This window comes from Euprymna scolopes, chromosome 19, assembly GCF_053919585.1.
Source record: "Euprymna scolopes isolate OS-2025 chromosome 19, ASM5391958v1, whole genome shotgun sequence".
Taxonomy (NCBI): Eukaryota; Metazoa; Mollusca; class Cephalopoda; order Sepiida; family Sepiolidae; genus Euprymna; species Euprymna scolopes.
Genome location: NC_136500.1, coordinates 32,702,491 through 32,726,192, shown reverse-complemented (window position 1 = coordinate 32,726,192; position 23,702 = coordinate 32,702,491). Strand labels below are relative to the sequence as shown.

Below are 23,702 nucleotides of genomic sequence, written 5' to 3'. Positions count from 1 at the left end.
ACCTATAATATATGGTAAAAATTTGATATAAAATATGAATATGTGATAAATGTATGATATATAGTATATGGATATATGATAAAATGATATAAATTATGAATATATAAATATATAATAAAAATATGATATGAAATATGTATATATAAAATGATATAAAATGAACATATGATAAAATATGAATATATAATAAGCATATGGTATAAAATATGAATATATGCTTAAAATATGATATAAAATATGAATATATGCTTAAAATATGATATAAAATATGAATTATGATAAATACATGATATAAAATATGAATATATGATATGAAATATTAATATATGATGGAAATATGATATAAAAATATGATTATATGATAAAAATATGATATAAAGTATGAATATATAAAATGATAGAAATAAAACTATGATAGAATGATATAAAATAGTGATATATGATAAAAATATGATTTAAAATATGAATATATTAAACAAATATGATGGAAAATATACATATATGATATAATATATTAATATATGATAAAATATGATATAAAATAATATATGATAAAAATATTCATATATGATTAAAATATTATATAAAATATGAATGTGATAAAAATGGCACAAAATATGAATATAAGATGAAAATTATATAAAACATAAATTTATGGTGAAAATATAAAATAAAATATTATTATATGATAAAAATGATATAAAATATAAATATGATAAAAATGATATAAAATATAAATATGATAAAAATATGATATAAAATATGAATATATGATGAAATTATTATATAAAATATGAATAAATTGCAAATATATGATAATATACATGAATATATGATAAAAGTATGATATAAAATATGAATATATGATAAGCATATGGTATAACAATATATAATATAAAAATATTATATAAAAGATGAATATAGTATAAAATGATATAAAATAGTAATTTTATGATAAAATGATAAAATATAAAATCAGAATATATGATAAAAATATGATATAAAATATAAATATATGATGAAAATATGATATAAAATATGAATATATGATAAAAGTATGATATAAAATCTGAATATATAGTAACAATATGATATAAAATATGAATATCCGATAAAAATATTATATAAAAGATGAATATATGATGAAATTATATAAAATAGTAATATATGATAAAATGATATAAAATATGATTATATGATAAAAATATATAAAATATCAATGTGATAAAATGATATAAAATTGTAATATATGATGAAATGATATAAAATCTGAATATATAATAAAGTGATATAAAATATGGATATATTATAAGAATATGATATAAAATACGAATATATGATAAAATGATAGCAATAATGTATGATAAAATGATATAAAATAGTAATATATGAAAATATATGATATAAATTATGATAAAAATGTTATAAAATATTGATATATGATATAAAATATGGATATATGAAAAAATATGACACAAAATATGAATATATGATAAAAATATTGTATAAAATATGAATATATGGTAAAATATGATATAAAATATGAATATATGGTAAAATATGATATAAAATATCAATATATGATACGATATGATATACAATATAAATATGATTAAATATGATATAAAATAGTAATATATAATAAAAATATGATATAACATAAATATGATATAAAATAGTATATAAAATATTAATATATAATAAAATGATATAAATTATTGTATGATCAAATGATATAAAATATGAATATATGATGAAAATATGATATAAAATATGAATGTTAAAACTATGATGTAAAATATGAATGTTAAAATTATGATATAAAATATGAATATATGATAAAAATATGACATAATATGAATATATGATGAAATAATATGAATATATAAGATATTATATAAAATATAAATATATGATAAAATGATATAAAATATTAATATATAATAAAAATATGATATGAAATATGAATATATGATAAAAATGATATAAAAATGTGAATATATGATTAGAATATGATATAAAATATGAACGTATGATTAAAATTATATAAAACATGAATATAATGTAAAAATGATATAAAATATAAATATATTATAAAAATATGATATAAAATATGAATATAATATAAAATATAAATATATTATAAAAATATGATATAAAATATGAATATAATATAAAATATAAATATATTATAAAAATATGATATAAAATATGAATATAATATAAAATATAAATATATTATAAAAATATGATATAAAATATGAATATAATATTAAATATAAATATATTATAAAAATATGATATAAAATATGATATAATATATATATATGGTAAAAATATGATACAAAATATAAATATATGATAAAATAATATAAAATAATAATATATGGTAAAAATATGATATAAAATATAAATGTGATTAAAACATGATATAAAATATGAATATATGATAAAAATAATCGATAAAATATTAATATATATTGTAAAAAATATAGTATAAATATGGATATATGTTAAAGTAGTATAAAATATAAATGTGCGGTAAAAATATGGCTTTAAATATGAATATATGGTAACATTATATAAAATATTAATATATGATAAACATATGATATAAAATATGAATACATGGTAAAAATGATATAAAATATAGATATATTATAAACTGATATACAATATGAATATATGGTAAAATGATATAAAATATGAATACATTGTAAAAATATGCTCTAATATTGGAATATAGTGTAAAAATATGATATAAAATATTAATATATTATAAAATTATAAAAAAATAAATTAATATATGAACAAAATATGACATAAAATATGAATATATGGTAAAAAATTGATATGAAAAATGAACATATGGTAAAAATATCATAAAATATGAATATATGATTAACATGATATAAAATATAAATATGATAAGAATATGATATAAAATATGAATATATAATAAAAATGTGATATAAAATATGAATATATGATAATATCATAAAATATAAATATGATATAGAATATGAATATATGATAAAATATGATATAGAATATTAATACATAATAAATTATGAAATAAAATATGAATATGTGATAAAATGATATAAAATATGAATATATGATTAAAATGTGATATAAAATAGAAATATATTATCAAAATATGAATATATGATAAAATGATAATAAAAATATGATAAAAAACATAAAATATGAATATATGATAAAAATGATATAAAATATGAATATATAAGATATGATATAAAATATGGATACATGATAAAATATGATAGAAAATATGAATATATAATAAAAATGATATAAAATGGGAATATATGTTAAAAATATGATATAAAATATTAATATCTTATAAAATAATAAAAAATATGTATATATGATAAAATATAATATAAAATATGAATATATAATAAATATGATATAAAATATGAATATATGATAAAAATACGATATAAAATATTAATATATGTAAAATGATATACAATATGAATATATGATAAAATATGATATACAATATGAATATATGATAAAATGATATAAAATATAATTATATGATAAAAATAGTATGTGAAATATGAATATATGATAAAGATGATATAAAATGTGAATATATGATAAAATGTTACGAAATAAGAATATATGATAACCTATGGTATATATATATATATATATATATATATATATATATATATATATATATGATTAAAATATAATATAAAATATGAATATATGATATTAAATGTGAATATGATAGAATGATATAAAATATGAATATATGATAAAAAATATGAATACATTATATAAATATAATATGAAATATGACTGTATGATAAAAATATGATATAAAATATGAATAGAATATAAAAATATGATATAAAATATGAGTATATTACAAAAAATGAGATAAAATATGAATATATAATAAAATGATATAAAATAAATATATATGAAAAAAATGATATAAAATATGAAAATATGGTAAACATCTATATATATATAAAAGCGAAAATGTATGTATGTTTGTGCGTATGTATGTATGTTTGTGTGTCTGCTAAAAACTTTCGACTGACGGAACAAAAATTCACAAACTTGGTCTCATATGAAAGCCCAACCTTCCGGACGACAAATATTGAAAAATTGGCCCAAAATTACCATCAGAAGTGCGTCAACTGATCGATTTTACTGCAGGGGGTGGCCCCCCAAAAAAACAAGTCGATTTTGTTCCACATGTCCCTTATATATCGAGTTTCAAGCCTGTAGAACAAAAATTTATAGAGTAGTTCGGTAGAAACCGTTTCATCACTAATAGACAGACAAGGTCACATTTTAGTATATACAGAGAGAGAGAGAGAGAGAGAGAGAGAAATTTCTAAGGTGTCACCTAATAAAAAAAATTAATTTCTCGTCAAATAAACGGAATTGTTTGAACGACATTAATGCAAAATGGCTCCTATTACAGTTTTGACTTTGTTGTTTTTGTTTTTTGACAGCATTTATAATTGGCGGTGCAGCGGCGGCTTTCATCATTGTTTTCCTCATCGCATCAATTACTGTCATTCTTTATTGTCATTGGTGAGTAGAATCCAAACATGGGACAGCCATTTTTTTTTTTTTTTTTTTTGTATTTTCATTCATATCTGTTTATAACGTTTTCCATTCACACATTCACGTATTATATATTTATTTGTACATAGTTTTTTTTACTGTTAATTCACCCCCAAACAAAGCACAGTGCTACTAATTCGTAAAGGGCTCCTATTTGGGACTTTATTTGCAAAGATAGTATGTAGGGAGTTGAGCATCGAGATGTCTGTTTACATTACACTTGAACTTTTGCATGTCTGTACAGTCAGGGAATCAGGGGCCCGGAAGGGAATTTTAAAGTCTAGCAGTTCAAGAGGAGCTATTTAAGTAGAAGCTTTACGACAACTAGGGATATCTACAGTGTAGGGGTGGGATTTGCTGCTTTTCGGGTTAGTCGGGGGTATTTACGTTGAAGAAGTACTTTCAGTTCGTCAGAAGACTTTTTATTAAAGTATTTGTAAAACAGACGTAGGCATGCCACATTTCGGCGATGGGACAGAGCTTGGGGTTTGGCCGATAGCGCGGGACTTTTTAGGTTGGCGACTCTTTTTTTTTTAACCTATAGAAAAATCAGATAAATCCATTTTATTAAAAATTTCACAATAGGTATTTGACGTCAATCTACATATTTTAAACGTACCTGCTTGTCTATCAATTTGTTTTACTTCTCCAAAATTACTGGGCCGATTTGGCTGGCTGTCTAAATTAAGCACGTGTATATATTGATGAATTTCTATGTTTAGGATTCGCTCCTAAACTAATTAGCCGATAATTATGAACTTGGATGCAACATCTAATTTATTTATTATTCTTATAAAATTTTATTTGAAAAGATATCGAATCCCCTTGTTTATGATTTGCATGTTTTGGGGCTTTTTTTTTCTTTTTAACCCGTGTTCACCCCTAACAAGGCATATCGCCAATTGTGCGTAAGGGACTTCTATTTAGGACCGTACCTCGAGAAGATTAACGAGAAGTTTGTTTACATTACATTTAAACTTCCGCATATAAGTACGGTCGGGGAAGCAGGTAGCAGGAAGGGAATCCCAAAGTCTAGCTGTTCGAGGGAAGAAACTATTAAAGTAGAAAGCTTTCTAGCATTTAGGGACCTCTCCAGTGTTATGTTTCCATCTAAACAGAGTTAGGATTCACTCCTTAACTAGTTAATCGATCACTTATAGGATATATGTAATTATGGGTAATGTGAGCCATATTTAGTTTAATTTAATGTTATTTAAAACGAGATGGAATGGGTGAAAATTGAGATAAATCTAATTTTTGTCAAATTTTCACAATAGATATTCGATATCAATTTACATAATATTTCTTTAAGATGTCTATCTGTTTATCTGCCTCTCTGTTTCCCCTTCTGCTAGGAAACTACTGGACCTGTCTGGTTGGGATTTTCTATTGAACTTCGTTATAATAAGGTGCAATGAACTAATTATTGTGGTATCTATTCGATGCACAGTTAGGGATTAGTATTAATGCAAAAACGAGCACAAATTTAACCGTATGCTACCATCAATTTGGCATAAGATTCCTTCTATCAACAAGCTATAATTTTGTCCAATAAATAGTCCGCAGATGTTATTTTTCTTGTAGTATTTACAAGGCACAACCTACCGATTTGAACGGAATTTGATCGATTGCCATTATACACCTGTTCAGAAGTTAAGAGTTGGCAACGTGATGGAATAACTATGTGTAGATTATCATCTTTTAATACATGTGAAAGGTTATTCCATCTCGTGTAACCCGTGCTTCATCATTGAAGAAAATGCACCCGGAAAAATCAAGATTTCGAACGTACTTCAATAAGAACCACTTGCAGAACGTAATCTTTATGGTAATTTGTTTCTAACGACGCCTATACATCTTGTAAGTTATAATGGTATCAAACTTGTTCTTACAACACTTTCAAGACCATCAAATAGGAAATAGTTACATTCTGATTTAAGAAATATTCTCTACATTATCCAATATTCCTTCCTATTGTTCTTGGGTTATTTTCTGCTACCATCACCAGATTTGAAGATCCTATATCCAAAATAAGATTCTGCAACATTACTACACGCTAAGCCGTAAGCAAAGTGCATGTCTGCTTGCCCTTCCTCTCTCTCTCTCTCTTTCTCTTTCTCTCTCCCCCCTCTCTCTCTCTCCCTCTCTCTCTCCCTCTCTCTCATGAGATGAGTAGATATCAGCTTTCACCAGTCGTTTGAAGTCAATAATCTGAAAACATGTAACAGTTACCAATCAGTAGAAGATGCAGATCTGCGACGTACACAAATGTTAATCAGAGTGAAAAAATGTTGTTACATTATTTCTTTCAATGACATGAAAAAATCAAGATCTATGTTAAAAGCAAACTTTTTATTTACAAATATAGAATATAATCCTAAAGTTATGCCATCGACTTTTCAAACGCATGCATTATACGTCTACACTTTACTGCAGTTTCCAACGATGATCAGAAGTGCGTCATTATTATTAAACAGGATCAATATATATATATATATATATATATAGAGAGAGAGAGAGAGAGAGAGAGAGAGAGAGACAGACAGACATACAGAGGGTGAAGAAAGAGAGAGCGCAATATAGATAACAGGAAGGGAATTTCAAAGTCTAGCTTTCTGGCATTTACGGACCTCAATAGTGAAGAGGTGTAATTTGTTGCTAAGCAGGTGTGTCAGGCATATGTACGCCGAGTTCATCACAGCACATTCCATTAAAATGTTTGTAAAACAGGCACATACATACAGCATTGCGGCGATGGAACAGGGACATATATATATATATATATATATATATATATATATATATATACTAGCACTTCCGCCCGGCTTTGCTCGGGCCCTATATACTGTTCATAACTTTATGTGCATATGTATATATTAAAAAGTGTGCATATGTACGAGTATGCCTTTTTATATAATAGGCTTCCTTAACTATTATCGACAAAAATTGGTAGAAACCGCAGACTTCAAATTTTTTTAAAATTTGACCCCAATTTTGACCCCTTAACGTTTATTGTTTTGGACTCAAATTAAAATGTTTGACCCATGTCCAAGTAACCTACATCTAAAATTTCAAGTGTTTAGACCCAAAATTGGCGGAGGAGATTAGTAGAGTCTGCAAAGGTCAACTCTGTAAACTTTTACCTCTTGCCAGCGAAAATATCACCAAAAAACTGATGAAAAAGCTTGCTGCATGTCTGAATAGTTTTTATGTAAAATTTCAAATGTTTAGACCCAAATTTGACTTAATAGTTTGCTAGAGACCACAAAGGTAAAATCTTTTGAACTTTGACCCCCTTGGAAGCGAAATTTTCAGCAAAAATACGATTAAAAAGATTAACCTTTCTCTGAATACAATTTATGTAAAATTTCAAATGTTCAGACCAAAAATTGGCTGAATATTTGGTAGAGACCACAGAGGTCAATTTTTTCTTTGACCCCTATTATGACCTATACATTTATTGTTTTGGGCTCAAATCGAATTATAAAGTTAGATCCGTTCAAGAAACCTATATCTAAAACTTCAAGTGTTTTAAACCCAAAATTGTCGGAGGAGTTTGGTTGAGTTCTCAAAGGTTAAATCGTTGAACTTTGGCACCTTAACAGCCAAATTTCTGGCCGTAAACCTATCACATAGATTTTCCCAAATCTCAATACTCCTTTATGTCAAATCTTGAGTCTGTAGACCGAAAATTGACAGTTATTGCATAGGAAAATGTACACAGACAGACACACAGACACGTTCACTTTTATAGATATATAGATTAGCAGTTCAGTCCTGCGTTGCCCGAGTGTTTGGGTGTGTCTGTTGAGCAAAAAAAAAAAAAAAAAAAAGTGGTAGTAGGAAGGCAGGCCCGAACCTGTACCGTGAAGGAGGAAAAGAACGGGGAAAAAAACCTGACGCCTATGCTATTACGACCACCACAAAACCGGAAGTAACATTTTTTTTAAATTAAGGCTAGACAATCGAAAGGAGAGGATGACTTTCAAAAAATCGGCGAAAAAAGTGACCCCCCCCCCTGTAGAAAAGTTTCCGGTTGAAGGTGAAGATACTAATGTTTTTATCCAATTTTTCGATATTTGTCGTCGGAAAGGTCGGACTTTAAAACGATACTGATCTTGTGAAAATCCGTTGCCTCTTGTCGAAAGTTTTAGGCGGACATGCAAACATACATACGTACATACATTTATATATTGGTAACTAAAATTTTTCGTCCCAAACCGATGAAAAAGATTGCCCTATCTCTGAATACACTTTATGTAAAATTTCAAATGTTTTTACTAGAAATTGTCTGAGTAATTTGGTAGAGATCGCAGAAGTGAATTTTTTTAACTTTGACCCCTATTATGACCCCTTTACATTTATTGTTTTGGGCTCAAATCAAATTAAGTTAGATCCATGTCCAAGGAACCTATATCTAAAATTTCAAGTGTTTAGACCCAAAATTGTTGGAGGAGTTTGTTAGAGTTCTCAAAGGTTAAATCATTGAACTTTGACCCCTTAACAACCAAAACTGATTAGAAATATTTTCCCCAATCTCAGTACCCTGTATATCAAATTTCGAGTCTGTAGACTTAAAATTGACAGAGTTATTGCATAGGGAAATGTAGACACACAGACAAACACATGTTCACTTTTATATATATACTAGCATTTCAGCCCGGCGTTTTCCGGGTATTTGGAGGTGTATGTTGAGCAAAAAAAAAAAAAGCGGTAACTTTTTTAAACTTTGACCCCTATAATGACCCCTTAACATTTACTGTTTTGGGTTTAAATCAAGTTATTAAGTTAGATCAATGTCCAAGGAACCTATATCTAAAATGTCAAGTGTTTAGACCCAAAATTGTCGGAGGAGTTGGCAGAGTTCTCAAAAATCAAATCCAAACCTGTTTACTGCAAGGCTAAAAATTAAAATATGAACCAATACCTACTACGCTATGCATTCATAATGCCGTCGTTCGACCTCCACCTGGCAAATTTCATTTTTTTTTTTTTCACACTTTTGCATCGATTTTTCCGGGCTAAACCCCAAATATAAAATTTTGCATGGATTCAAATACATTATATATGAAGTTTCATATCTGTAGACCAAAATCTCCAAGGAGGAGTTTGGTAGGCAAAATTTGTTAAACAAAATTATATACGTATACATAAATATATATGGAAACAATTTTGTGTTTACTATAAACTTTTTACGCAAATATTATGCAAGTATAAATCATGTAGAATATCTGCATGAATATAATTACACGTAATAGTTTTAACTAATGATTATCCCATAAGAAAACCGAAAAAACTAATAGGGAATTAAAATTAATATTTTAAAGAATATGCAAATTAGCTAGATCTTTTGTTAATGAATGCAATTCTACAACCAATATATGAGAAAATAGTATTTTCTTTTTAAATAAATAGAAAAGAGGGTTTTTAATATGAATATTAATACACTCCAAAGAAAAACAAATTTATAGGAGTATATATATATATATATATATATATATGTGTGTGTATATATATATATGTGTGTGTATATATATATGTGTGTGTATATATATATGTGTGTGTATATATATATGTGTGTGTGTATATATATATGTGTGTGTGTATATATATATATGTGTGTATATATATACATATATATATGTGTGTGTATATATACATATATGTGTGTGTGTGTATATATACATATATATGTGTGTATATATACATATATATGTGTGTATATATACATATATATATATATACATTTAAATAAAAGGGGCGGAAATCTCTCAAAAGCTCTTTCGACTATCATCTCGTCAGGAGAGAATCGATAGTATAAAAAATTAAATAACAATGTCGAAATAAAGAGCAAAAGGGGGGAACGAGTAAACAAATACTAAAAGTGCCAGAAAGACGATTAAAAGTAAATTTAATTGGTGAAAAGCGTTTAAAATGGCACCGCGAGGGAAGGACAAAAAAAAAAAAAAAAAAAAAAGGTTATCAAATTTCCCCGAAGAGATTCAACGCCTTCACCGTATCCTTCTGCCGGCATAAAGATCTTTTGAGAGATTTCCGCCCCTTTTATTTAAATGTATATATAAATTTTGTACCTCCAAACATTTATACATATATATATGTGTATATATACATATATATATGTGTATATATCCATATATATATATATGTGTATATATATATGTATATATACATATATAAAAATAAATTCATCTTGGCCGACTCATGAATTTTGGAAGCTTCTACGTGTCATCGAAAATAATGTGAGATATATTTACTTTAATGTATTTATAAATATATGGGAATAAGAAGATAAAACCCCTTTGTGAAAATTTAGATATGTTCATTCGATTTTTGGGAAAGTTTAATATGCATGAGGCATCAAATAATATATACCATGAAAATCTCTGGGTAGACAAAAACAATCGTATGTTCAATTTTGAAACTCTGAAATCGACGGATCCATCTTCTAAATGCTGAAATCAACTATATCTCCTGAGTAAACGCTCAACTGTTTAAATATTATAACTTTTTTAAATCGAAGAAAAAAACAGCGAACGTGATGCAAAATAAAGAATAAGCGAACGAAAAAAAATGGCAAACTTGTTTGAATTTTAAAATTTCTTTAAAAATCGGGAATAAACAAACAAAAAAAAACAGCGAACGTGATGAAAAAATATTTCTTTAAAAAAAACGACCTAAAAATGGCATAAATAACCCTGTTTAAATATTAAAATTTTAAAAATTGAAAATATATATATATATATGATATCTCGACCCGAACGTGCAATCTTAAGATAACGAAGCTGCCACTATAACGACTGGTCTATGATAGTATGAGCGAAGTAGGTCGTTTTTTTTTTTGTTTTTTGTTTTTAAATAATTCAAGAAAGAACGTTTTTTGCGCATGCGTGTTTGGCTAAATTGTCATGATGGAACAGTTTTTGCTACCCCTCCTTGTAGAAAAGTTCCCAGTTGAGAGTGAAGGAATTAATGTTATTAGCCAATTTTCGTTATTTGATACCAATCTCGTGAAAATCTGTCGCCTCTGTGTAAGGTTTTAGGCAGACATACAAAAACATACATGCATACATTTAAACAGATTTTTGCCCTTTATATTATAGAAGATGATAATCAATAGAGAATCAGCTCTATAATAAGAAGAAATCTACATGAATTCAATTTTAATATTTATACGTATTTTATGATCAGGAAACGCCATACATTTTCATAACACACATATATATATTTATGTTTACATAGGCATCACCACTTATCAAGGCCAAGAGGTCAATCGAGGATAAAGATTAAAAATATATATATATATATATATATATATATATATATACATACAGTGTATCACAAAAGTGAGTACACCCCTCACATTTCTTCAAATATTTAAGTATATCTCTTCATGGGACAACACAAAAAAATGATTTTTGACACAATGAAAAGTAGTCTGTCTGCAGCATATATAACAATTTATTTTCTTAAAATAACTCAACATATAATTGCATCCCTCTGCCTGTTCTACAAGTATTTTAATGGTGAATGCTCTGACGAACTACAAGCACTTGTACCCCCTCAATGTAAATACACCCGACAAGCAGCTAAATCCCACCCTTGCACAGTAGAGATCCCTAGGTGTAAGAAAACCTTCTACTCCAATAGTTTCTTCCCCAGAACTGCTAGACTTTGGAACTCACTTTCGGGATTCTGCTTTCCCAACTGTACTGACATGCAGAAGTTCAAGTGTAATGTAAACAGACGTCTTGCTACTTATCCCCCTTCATAATATCCCTGCAATTCATAGTAGCCCCCTACTTCAAAGTGGCGTGGTGCCTTGCATGGGGTGAAAATGGAATTTAAAAAATAAAGATACATGTATCAGAAAAATTTTTAGGGGTGCAATATGTCTAAATGACAGAAAAGAGTTTCCTTTATCGCAAAATGTATTTCGCCATCATCAGGGGCGTACGATGGCATTTTGATCTTAAGAAAGAAAGGGAAGAAGTTAAAAATAATATGGAAATGAGTAGGACATATTTATAATTACCATAAAATATATATGTACAAGAAGGAAGGAAGTAAAAAAGAAGGGATATATATATATATATATATATATATATATATATATATATATATATATATATATATATATATGTATATATATATATAACAGTTATTGAAGGAGAATACAAGTAGGGAAAATATATTTAAATATACGAGAGAAAAAAAAACGAAAACATTTGTATAGATCACGTATAAAATATACACGAGGGAGGGAACAGGAAACTTATACACATATTAACATACATATACACACAATAAATATATATATATACTATCTTTTCATAAGTCACCCAAAATGTTTAATATATTAATGAACCTTATTTATATATATATATATATATATATATATATATATATATATATATATATATATATATACACATGCAAAGTATAAAATTGAATAGAAATGTTATTCGCTGTATGAGAATATATGATTTACCTGGAAATATATTGGAATGAAGACATTTATTTGGTCAAGGCGCTTGGTATATTTTCGTACTTGATAGAAATATTAGATTTCATATAATATTCGTCTGGTATCGATAATATATTGACGGAGTTTGCTAACACTTTTGAATAGGATATCTGAAGCGGAGAAGGAAAAGTGGTCGAGAAATTGTTAAGAAAACACCAGCGCTTGTATGTCTCATACTTTATATGTGTATATTTCTGCTACACATTTTTCAGAAAAGTTTATTTTTTATTCATCTGTAGCAGATGAATGGACCAGGGCGATTTTGATATATTGACTTTTAATAGTCGTTGATATTATTCGTGAGTAAGATTTAGATTTTTAATTCCGAATTCAGCTTCTAAATCAAAGAAATGAAAAATATTTCAAGATTAGGTCTAATATTACACTAGGTGACTCTCCCTAAATCCCACCTGACAGTGCGTTCTTGGCATTGCCTTCATTCTTTTATGACCCTGTTCATTCAGTTCAGGAACAGTCTAGAGATCGTTGTGGCACGCATTATCTTTTAGATGAACTCTTAAATAAAGGTCTGGTTGTGGGATAAGTTCCGGTGCGTGTGAAGTTTATTCAGGATCTACTGAGATTCTCAATAACGAATCTCCTCCGCCGTGCCTTGCATGGGGTGAAAATGTAATTTAAAAATAAATAAAGATATATGTATCAGAAAAGTTTTTAGGGGTGCAAAATGTCTAAATGACAGAAAAGAGTTCCCTTTACCCCAAAATGTATTTCGCCATCATCAGGGGCGTACGATGGCATTTAGATCTTAAGAAAGAAAGGGAAGAAGTTAAAAATAAGATGGAAATGAGTAGGACATATTTATAATTACCATAAAATATATATGTACAAGAAGGAAGGAAGTAAAAAAGGAGGAATATATATATATATATATATATATATATATATATATATATATATATATATATATATATATATATATATTAAATATTGTCCGTTGAAACGACTAGGTAGTATCGAATCATATCATCTGTTCAGTCTTGAGAAACAACGAATGCCTTCACGTGTACTTGTGACGCAAGGATTTCGCAATCTCCAACCACACTTCTTCTCAGTCGGCACTACTTAATTCCGGTGGTAAGGAGAAATCCAAGACGATTAGAAACAATGCTGACATAGGCGGAAAGCACATATAACATCTAGTATTGCAAAATGGTCACCTATTTTTGTACTTAGCAGACTCAACGTCGTTTTACTTTGCTGTTCTAACGGGAAAACGTACATAAACGTGATTACGCTATATTGTAGATGTTGATGTTATGTTTTTGCAGTTCTTGCAAGTAGGTGTCAACGTCCTCTTGCATACAGCAACTGGTATTCCCAAATGGTCACCCATCTGGTATTGACCAGGATCAACGTTGCTTAAGTTCGGTGATAAATATAATATTTATTTGTAGCAATGGTGACGCCATTACATTTTCTATCTAACGAGAACCGGTGTATCAACATAATTATGCCGCATATAACGCCATCAGCTTTCCCAACCGGGATATTCATGCGATCAGGACCGCGTGTAAATTTGATATTCCCCAAATACTTCCTCATTTGGAGGAAGCCGGTTTAATCTGCCTAGGGTTAATACTGAGTGCAATGCAATTAGCACTGATGAACGCAGGGATGTGCATTTCAAACAATGATTAAACAAAAAACTGTTGGACATTCGTAACGGAAACTTTGTAGGTAAATTGGGCATTGTCTGACGTTTATTTGTACTAAGTATGGCTGCCTCGCACAAAGGAGTGCTCAAATTTTTTTAGCGATTTTATGAGTGGCATTGTCGTGTTAGTGTTGCCTTGGATTTTAATTTATGTGTTAAATGTTCTTTATCAAAATGTTTCTCGAGTTAGAATTCAGGAAGGACAAGTATTATTGTAAATATTAAAACTTCATCAGATATTGATGCTAAAGAAAATATCGGGTGAATTTTCTTTCAGAAATAAATTACAATAACCATGTTATTAGATGCCAGACAATCAATTATAATAACCATGTTATTAGATGCCAGACAATCAATTATAATAACCATGTTATTAGATGCTAGACAATCAATTATAATAACCATGTTATTAGATGCTAGACAATCAATTATAATAACCATGTTATTAGATGCCAGACAATCAATTATAATAACCATGTTATTAGATGCCAGACAATCAATTATAATAACCATGTTATTAGATGCCAGACAATCAATTATAATAACCATGTTATTAGATGCCAGACAATCAATTATAATAACCATGTTATTAGATGCCAAGCAATCAATTATAATAACCATGTTATTAGATGCTAGACAATCAATTATAATAACCATGTTATTAGATGCCAGACAATCAATTATAATAACCATGTTATTAGATGCCAGACAATCAATTATAATAACCATGTTATTAGATGCCAGACAATCAATTATAATAACCATGTTATTAGATGCCAGACAATCAATTATAATAACCATGTTATTAGATGCCAGACAATCAATTATAATAACCATGTTATTAGATGCCAGACAATCAATTATAATAACCATGTTATTAGATGCCAGACAGAAGATATAGATTTACAATAATATTTTATTTCGTAATGATAATAAAATAAAGCTTTATTTTAATGAAGTTTTCATTTTTTAATCTATATATCAGAAAAACACTTTTTATATTTATGAAAACCTTATAGTTATGTATCACTTGCATTAATCGAACTAACATTCTCATTTTAAGTTTTATTTGTACAACATTTCGATCGATGTAACTTCCGACTTTCTACAGGTGTATAAGTTGCCATGTTTGTTATTGGGAATCCTATATATTATGCTTTCGAGGTTTCGTATTTAACTTCTTTATTATCCTTAATGTATATCATCTATCATTTACAATTAATGGTGCCTAGTATTGAACACCATATAAGATATAATTAATATGCGTATTTTACGACCAGACAATGCCGGGCGGCATGCTAGTTTAGTATCACTTAAGCACTATGGGAGCCTAAATATAAAACCTGAAGTATACAGTTAACCTTTTCCCAATACCAAACGTGGCGACGGATACACTTGAAGAAGACCGGAGGTTACATCGACCAAAATTTTGTGCAAGATGAGAACGTTAGTCTGATTACTTCAAATAATGCAAGCAAATCTTCTTCGTCTCAGAAAGTTATGTTCTGTCTAATGTTATATTTTTTATTTCTAGCAAACGGAAGAAAAAGAAAGAAGAATCCAAAAGCAAATCCCTTTACCAGCCCCCAAGTCTTTGCGCAAAGACTGATTCTGGCGGTGGCTACGATTACAATGAAGACCATTACATATCGATACGACGTAGTCCCTTGAAAGTGTCAACATATAGCAACTTGCAAGCGATTACCCAGAAAAAGATCCAAGAAGATTTGGTAATGACAGACAATCCGGACCCAGAAACAGACCGAAATTCCACAGCGGACGATTATGTGAATTACTATCAAGACGCCGATTCATGCATGACCGGTGACCATCAGTCGAATGAGCTATCAGCTTCCGACAGCGATCGGCGACGTGCTGGCATCTTGACAAACAGTGGACACTATGCTAATGTAACATTTTCCACGCCACCGGTCGGGCGGAACACACCGCGAACTAAGAACAAAACCGTCAGCTTCTCACAACCTGTAGCAATGGTGACGCCATTACATTCTGCCTCAGAGGAATCTGTGGACCAGACGAGCGGGGACCCATTTTATGAGGATGCGGATGACGTTAGCATCGCTGCAAATTTGAGGGCTCCAAAGGGACCGATGTCGACGATTGTTGATGACTGCAAGCAACCACAGACTGTGTCGATCGACACCGGTCACTACAAGGTACCCGTTTCGCACCCAGTTTACGACACTGTACCGCGTGACGACAATGACGATACTCTTCCAGTTTCGACCTTTCCGGAGGAGACAGAAACGAATACTTATATGCAAATCGGAACCCCTACTGAGAAGACAACGAATGCTGTCACAACTAAAGTCGTTAGCCCGACTACTGCGGCTGGCCTTGAGCGGTCACGTATGTTACGATGTGGCGTCGATCCAGAGATTGATACTGGTCATTACAAAACACCGCCTAATCGTAGAATCAGTGCCACTCTCGGCCCGCCACCCCCGCCTCCTGTGGAGCAACAGAAACAAGAGAACGATCTTAATAATACTAATGTCTACTGTCAAATGAGACTCAGCTCTTTAGAAGACACTTACTGCAATTGAGAGACTGAACTAATCAACCCAAACAAATCATAAATAAACCAACCTTTAACTCTAAGAGTTAACACTTTATCACAATGTCAAACTCCATATCCTTATATCCTGTTTTATATTGATTTTTATCATGGTATTTTTATATCAACTTATTAATTGATATTTTCCGAAACAACTAACTTAACAATCGATTCCAACTTCCAACACGTGTTTCTTAATCCTAAAGTCCAATCATTTCATCTTCACGTTTTTTAACACAAAAAAATAACCAATCCAAGAGAGGCGTTTATTACTTAGCCGACATCATATTTACATCAGCTTAATCTCATAGAAATTTAATCCAAATTCCCTGAAACTTGCACAAATTTCGAGCTATCACGTGGCCAATTACAGTAAATCGAATGATTCCAAACAAAGACTGTAATTACTTATTGGTTGATCAATCAATCAGTGATCGGTTATTTTAGAATAATCACAGCCGAATGCCAAATTACAATTTTTAAAACGTTCATAAAAGTTGGCGCCTTTGAAACGCATCCAATGTGTTTTGAAATCTCGTGAGCGCACAAAATGATGTTTCGATCAACCATAGCCTTATTTTGATTCCAAAAAGTTCCTCTAATGAATGGCGAGAAAAGTCTCAGATAAAAATTATTGATATTTTATTTATTTCTGCAACTAAGGCGCGAAACCGTTTCTAGACGCGTCATAGTGTCTCTATGAGACGATCGGCCTGTCGATGACGCTTATATTTGTCCTCTCACGGTCAAGCTAAAAAAAATACCATTTTCGCTGCTTAACGTGTATGTTAAATGGACGCATTTTATAAAATATCTGTTCTTGTTATGTCATCGATTTGATAATACGTAAAACAACCTACAAGTTAAGAACAGCGATAATAAATTGATTTCATTTTGAGACTCAGTTTCTCATCAAAACTCTTGGGAAAAGTGCCGCTCATGTCACATATCGAATTCATAACTTGACAGATTTTATGTTGAATTTCTCTTATTTTGCTTTTTCTTTTTTACATTATTGATACAATTGAAAGTAAACAAAGAAAATAAATGTCAAATGACAATCCTTTACTTTATTCATTAAACTAAAGAAACCCCCCAAAAATGAAATTCCATTAATATTCTTTTTACATAATTGGCTGCGCTGAAAGTAAACAGAAAATTAATGGTGTCTAATATTCATTTGGCATAATCGACTGAACAGAAATAGAAAAAACAAATTATCTTGTTTTGGCATACTTGACTGAATTAAAGACAAAAAGAAAAATAAATGTGAATTAATATTCTTTCGACATACTTGACTGAACTGAAAGTAAGCAGGAAATGGATGTGAATTGATCTTTTTGATAAAAGCAATTTAACTGAAAGTGGACGGAAAAATGAATATGAATTGATGTGTTTTATTAAACAATTGACTAAAAATGAATATGAATTGATCTTTGATGTTTATAATTAACTGAGTTTTATGTAAAAAGAAAAAATTAATTTAACTGAAAGTATACACAAAAATCGATGCTCACTGACACTATTTTGACACAACCGACTGAACTTAAAGTATACAGTAAAATGAATATGAATTAATACTCTTTTGACATAACAGAAAAAGAAATGAATGTGAATAGATAATTTCTTGACATAAATGACTGAACAGAAAAAGAATGTTAATTCAAAGTTTTACTTCATTGACTGAACTGACGTTAAACAAGAAAGTAAATATTAATGACTTTTCATATAAAAAATAATAATTATAAATTTTAATAAAGCAGTTTAATATATTCACACAGTGACAAAAATCAAAGACACTCTGCCCGTTCATTCATTTGACACGGATTCTGAGGACTCGTTTTCTTATTGAAAAGTTCTGTCTGAATAAAAAGGAAATTTCAACGATGTCATTGGACAACCTTTTACAAGAATGATTAAATTTGATCCTTCGATTATGTATGCAATATTTGAGAGGAATTAAAAACAAATAACTGCTATACGTTCAGTGTTTTTGAACAATAAGGTTCGACGATTTTTAACTTTTTCGCAATATCAAAAATATCCACGTAAAGAAAGTTTTACATTATTCAACGGTGAGTACTAACATCAAAAATTATGTAACACGATATCGCGTGGTCGGTTCCCAGCTGACTACAACATTGTCGTTTTCAAACCCAATGTAAATTCTTGTTAAACTGCATTCATAAAATAATCAAATACAGACCAATCACACCATTATGAATCATGACGGTATTGTCTCACCATCTACTTGATACGTATTTAACCACTATCCTCGAGTGGCTGCCGTGAATTGGTAAGTTGTGATACTTCAGTAAGAAAATGAATTGCACCAATTCTTGAGTAATTATTTTAAAATATCTTCTAAGATTAAGCATTGGAAAAACAATGACAATCGTATTTTTGTTTCGCACTATTGGTCATTATTACTTGGTGAGACTATTTCAGGCCATTAACTGTAGGCATATTGCAAGGAATAGTAAGCAATACACTGCTTTTCAGTAGTTCCGCCGTTGGAACGATAAAATTGTCGCCCTAGAAAAGACGACATAATTCCATTTCCCTTTGATGAAAACCGGTTTTATTTTTTATTTATTTTTTGTTGCAGACCATCTACTCGTTTGCCCGTTGTGTACAAATCCCAAGAGCGATAGGAGTCTTCTATTGTCTGAAAGTGGCACACTGTTAAAAGAGCGAGATTGGAGATGTGTCGCTATACAACTCATGTTCTTTACCGATCCAAGTTATGACAACACGACCATTGCCAACACCCTCAAAATGCAAATCCGGACGGTTCAACACCTGAGTCCACAGCTCAACAAAGTTTCTTGCCATGGTTATGGTCTTTGGTGTGGTTTCAAGTGAGAGGCACATTATGCCACTTCACATCTTCGACATCTGTTTGAAGTCGGTAAGTGTACCTGGATGTGCTGAAGAGAGTTGTGATTCCCTAATGCAGTCAGCTGGCCGCTAGCAGACCCTGGGTGTGGCAGCAGGACTCGGCACCGACCCACAAGTCCAAAGAGACCCAAGCTTGGCTTCAGAAGGAGTGCTACGACTTTGTATCCTTTTCTCACTGGACGCCCCCTTCCCTCTCGACCTGAACCTACTGGACTACTTCGTTTAGTTATAGGTCGAGAACAGCGCTAACACCAAAGCCGGTCTGATCGCCGCCATTTGCCGAGTATTCGTCAAGCTCCTGCCAGCGCTTGTGGAAAAGGCATTCTCCCAGTTCTGAACCCTATCGAGGTGGTGATTGAGGCTGGAGGCGGCTACAGTGAATACATGTCAGCTTTACTACATAATCAAGTTACCTGGGTTGATTTTTATTTTCAATAAAGTTTTAAAATATAGCTGAAGTGTTGCCTTATTTTGTTTTTGTTAGGGCGACAATTTTATCGTTCCACTCTGTAGATTTATAGAAAGTATACAAAATAAAAACGAAATTTAAGTGAGACGGGAAAATGCCAATCGTTCTGTTATTAAATCTTAAGTATTATCAGCCAAAATCTGGAGCATATGTCCAAAATTGATGCTGTAATCGATAAACCCATTTTTCAAAATCCCAATCCTTGCAGTCACAAAGATATCCACATGTATACAAAAAGGTTTCAAAATCAACGATTTCCCAATGCTTCATATTAGAGGATCTGTAAAACTAATTCCTCAAAAACTAAACAAGAAATTTAGTTTTTTGCATCGGTATTCACCATTGATCAATACGTAATCCTCTCTGCATGGACATATTTTATATTCAAAACTAGTTAAAAAAAATCGATCGATCTTAATAAATAAAGCAACTAATTTTCATTATTCTATTTTCATTTTGGAAGCAAGAAAATGCAATAAATATATCGTGTGATTTGTTTTAATTGTAAAATATGTCATTCATAATTGGATTCTTAATAAAAATATTCAAGAAAAAAAACTCATGAAAACTGCCAGACAATAAGTTTTACAGTTGTTAAAACCCATGTATTTAAATTCTCCAAGTCCTGCATTTGTATTAGTGATGTGTGATGCACGTTACTTGGTTGATAAAGTGATTCACATTTAACAACAACGTGCCTGTTTTTGAAATTTTGTTGTTTTTCGCTTGTAAATATCAATATTTTTTTTAATGGAGAGTAGATAATACAGTGGATGTGTTATCGGCAGCTCCAGTAACTCTCGCTTCTCCTTTTTTGCTCCTCAGTCCTCATGCAAATGAGTGATTTTTCTGACAAAGGGTGACGAAAAAGCTGCTTTAAAGATCGGTAGTACTTGGTAAACAGTAGTCTGAGCTATCGGAAATTTTTCTGTCTCTATGTCTATCCTTGTGGCCATGTCACTAGTAAGGGTGCTGGAGGGAAGCGTTTTGTCTGGGCTGACGTTATCCGCCTGATAGTCAGGGACCCGAACGTTGGATTAACCACTAAGGAGGCTGTCCTATCAGCAGGCGCAAAGTACTGGGGCTGCTGTATTGCCATTTGGTGAATTGACTCTGGACCATACAGTAGTCTCTGATGGGGCCTCTCGATGCCATACTAGTGGGTAATTGTTACGGCTTTACCTTTTCATATGCTACAAAAAAAAAATTCCTGTCTTTTTCTCTCTTACTTTCCCTCTTTGTACTGCTCTAACCAAGTATGTCGACCTGTTCCACAAATCCCAAAACCTCAACATGAAACATCTAAAAAAAAACTCGAATAAACCTAGAACCCCATCTTCCATCGTAGACCCCTACTACCATGTCTCCTTCTCCAACATCAGGGGTCTAAGTTCCAACCTTCCAGAGGTTTAAACCCAATTACAGGAGACGGCACCGGACATATTCTTTCTAAGTGAAACTGGAATAGGGCCGACCACTTCTCTAGATGAGTTCATAATTAACGGATACTCTAACTTAACATCTAAATCTGACCCCCAAGATCGCCATGGGCATGTAATATGTGCCTACATTAAAGATGGCTTCCCATGTGGCAGGGACATCTCTAGAGAAGATTCTAATTTACCTTATATGTGCTTCTGGGTTGCACTTGCTTACACCACTGCATTTATATTTGCCCTCTATCGGCCCCACAACAGCGGAGTTAGTATCTTTAAGAGCATATCTGAGAAAATAGACCACATCCTGTCTGCATACCCCTCGGCTAACATCCACATCTGTGGTGACTTCAACGTCCATAATGTGGAATGGCTGACCCACTCAAATAAGACGGACGATGAGGGGAGGTTCTGTCATGATTTTGCCATTGCAAGTCTTCTAGACCTTTTTCTCTCAACTTCCCCTGAGCTATGTTCATGTTCCGTTCTTTCTCCTCTAGGATCCGACCACTCCGTCGTATCAGTTAACATAAAAATGAAATGTAATAAATCCCCAGACGTACCCCTCCACCATATTATATACCGATACTCCATGGCTGACTGGGATAGCTTCCGTACATTTATATCTGATCTACCTCTGCATTTCATGTTTAAAAATGATGTGTCCTCTATAGTATCAGACCTGACCGAATGGTTAATTGTAGGCATAAACCGATTCATACCTCTAAAAAATTCCAACAAAAACCTGCCAGCCATGGTTCTCCCCAGAATGTGCTGCTGCCATCGCGCACAAAAATCACTTTTTCCATAGCTACCAACGTAATAGATGCACTGAGACTAAAGCTGCTTTCAGGAACGCCAGCAACCACTGTAAAAGAGTAATAAAAAATGCAAAAGAGCTTTATGCCCAGTCTGTTAAATCCAAAGTAGCTTATCAGCGGCTTTGTTCCCACCAGTTTTGGCAAATAACAAATAGGATCCTGAACAAAAGTGTGTGTTCTATCCCAACCATTATCAACGGACCAGAGGTCATCTCGTCAGCTTCAGACAACGCCAAACTATTTGCCAAGAACTTTGCAGCTAATTCTACACTATGCAACAAAGGCCATCAACTTCCCATATTTCCTCCTATAACACAGAACACGCTAGGTAACATACAAATATCTGTGCATGAGGTCGCCAAGCTAATCAAGAACCTTGATTCCAGTAAAGCTACTGGCCCTGACAGCATCCCAATTATAGTGTTGAAAAAGCTTCAACCAGAACTTGCTTCCATACTTACGAAACTGTTTAAAAGTTGCCTTAAGGAGAAGTGCTTTCCAACACCCTGGAAAACCTCAGCAGTATGCCTTGTATTTAAGAACTCAGGTGATAAGTCATCTCCCTCTCAGTACAGACCAATAAGTCTCCTGTGTGTAATGAGTAAGTTGTTGGAATCCATATTAAATAGAGAAATAGTCAACCACCTCAGCAGAAAT

General features: G+C 30.8%; 1 protein-coding gene across 2 annotated transcripts in view; it reads left to right on the top strand.

Annotated features, from left to right (window-relative positions):
- Positions 1-18,635, top strand: part of LOC145303507 (uncharacterized) — a 571,276-nt gene extending 552,641 nt beyond the window's left edge. For both annotated transcript variants that reach the window (XM_080144939.1, XM_080144940.1), the window contains exons 6-7: positions 4,506-4,587; positions 16,375-18,635. In XM_080144939.1, coding sequence (XP_080001065.1) covers positions 4,506-4,587; positions 16,375-17,407 — 1,115 coding nt within the window. In that variant the 3' untranslated portion in view covers positions 17,408-18,635. The remainder of the gene's footprint in view (positions 1-4,505; positions 4,588-16,374) is intronic.
- The last annotated feature ends 5,067 nt before the right edge of the window (positions 18,636-23,702 follow it).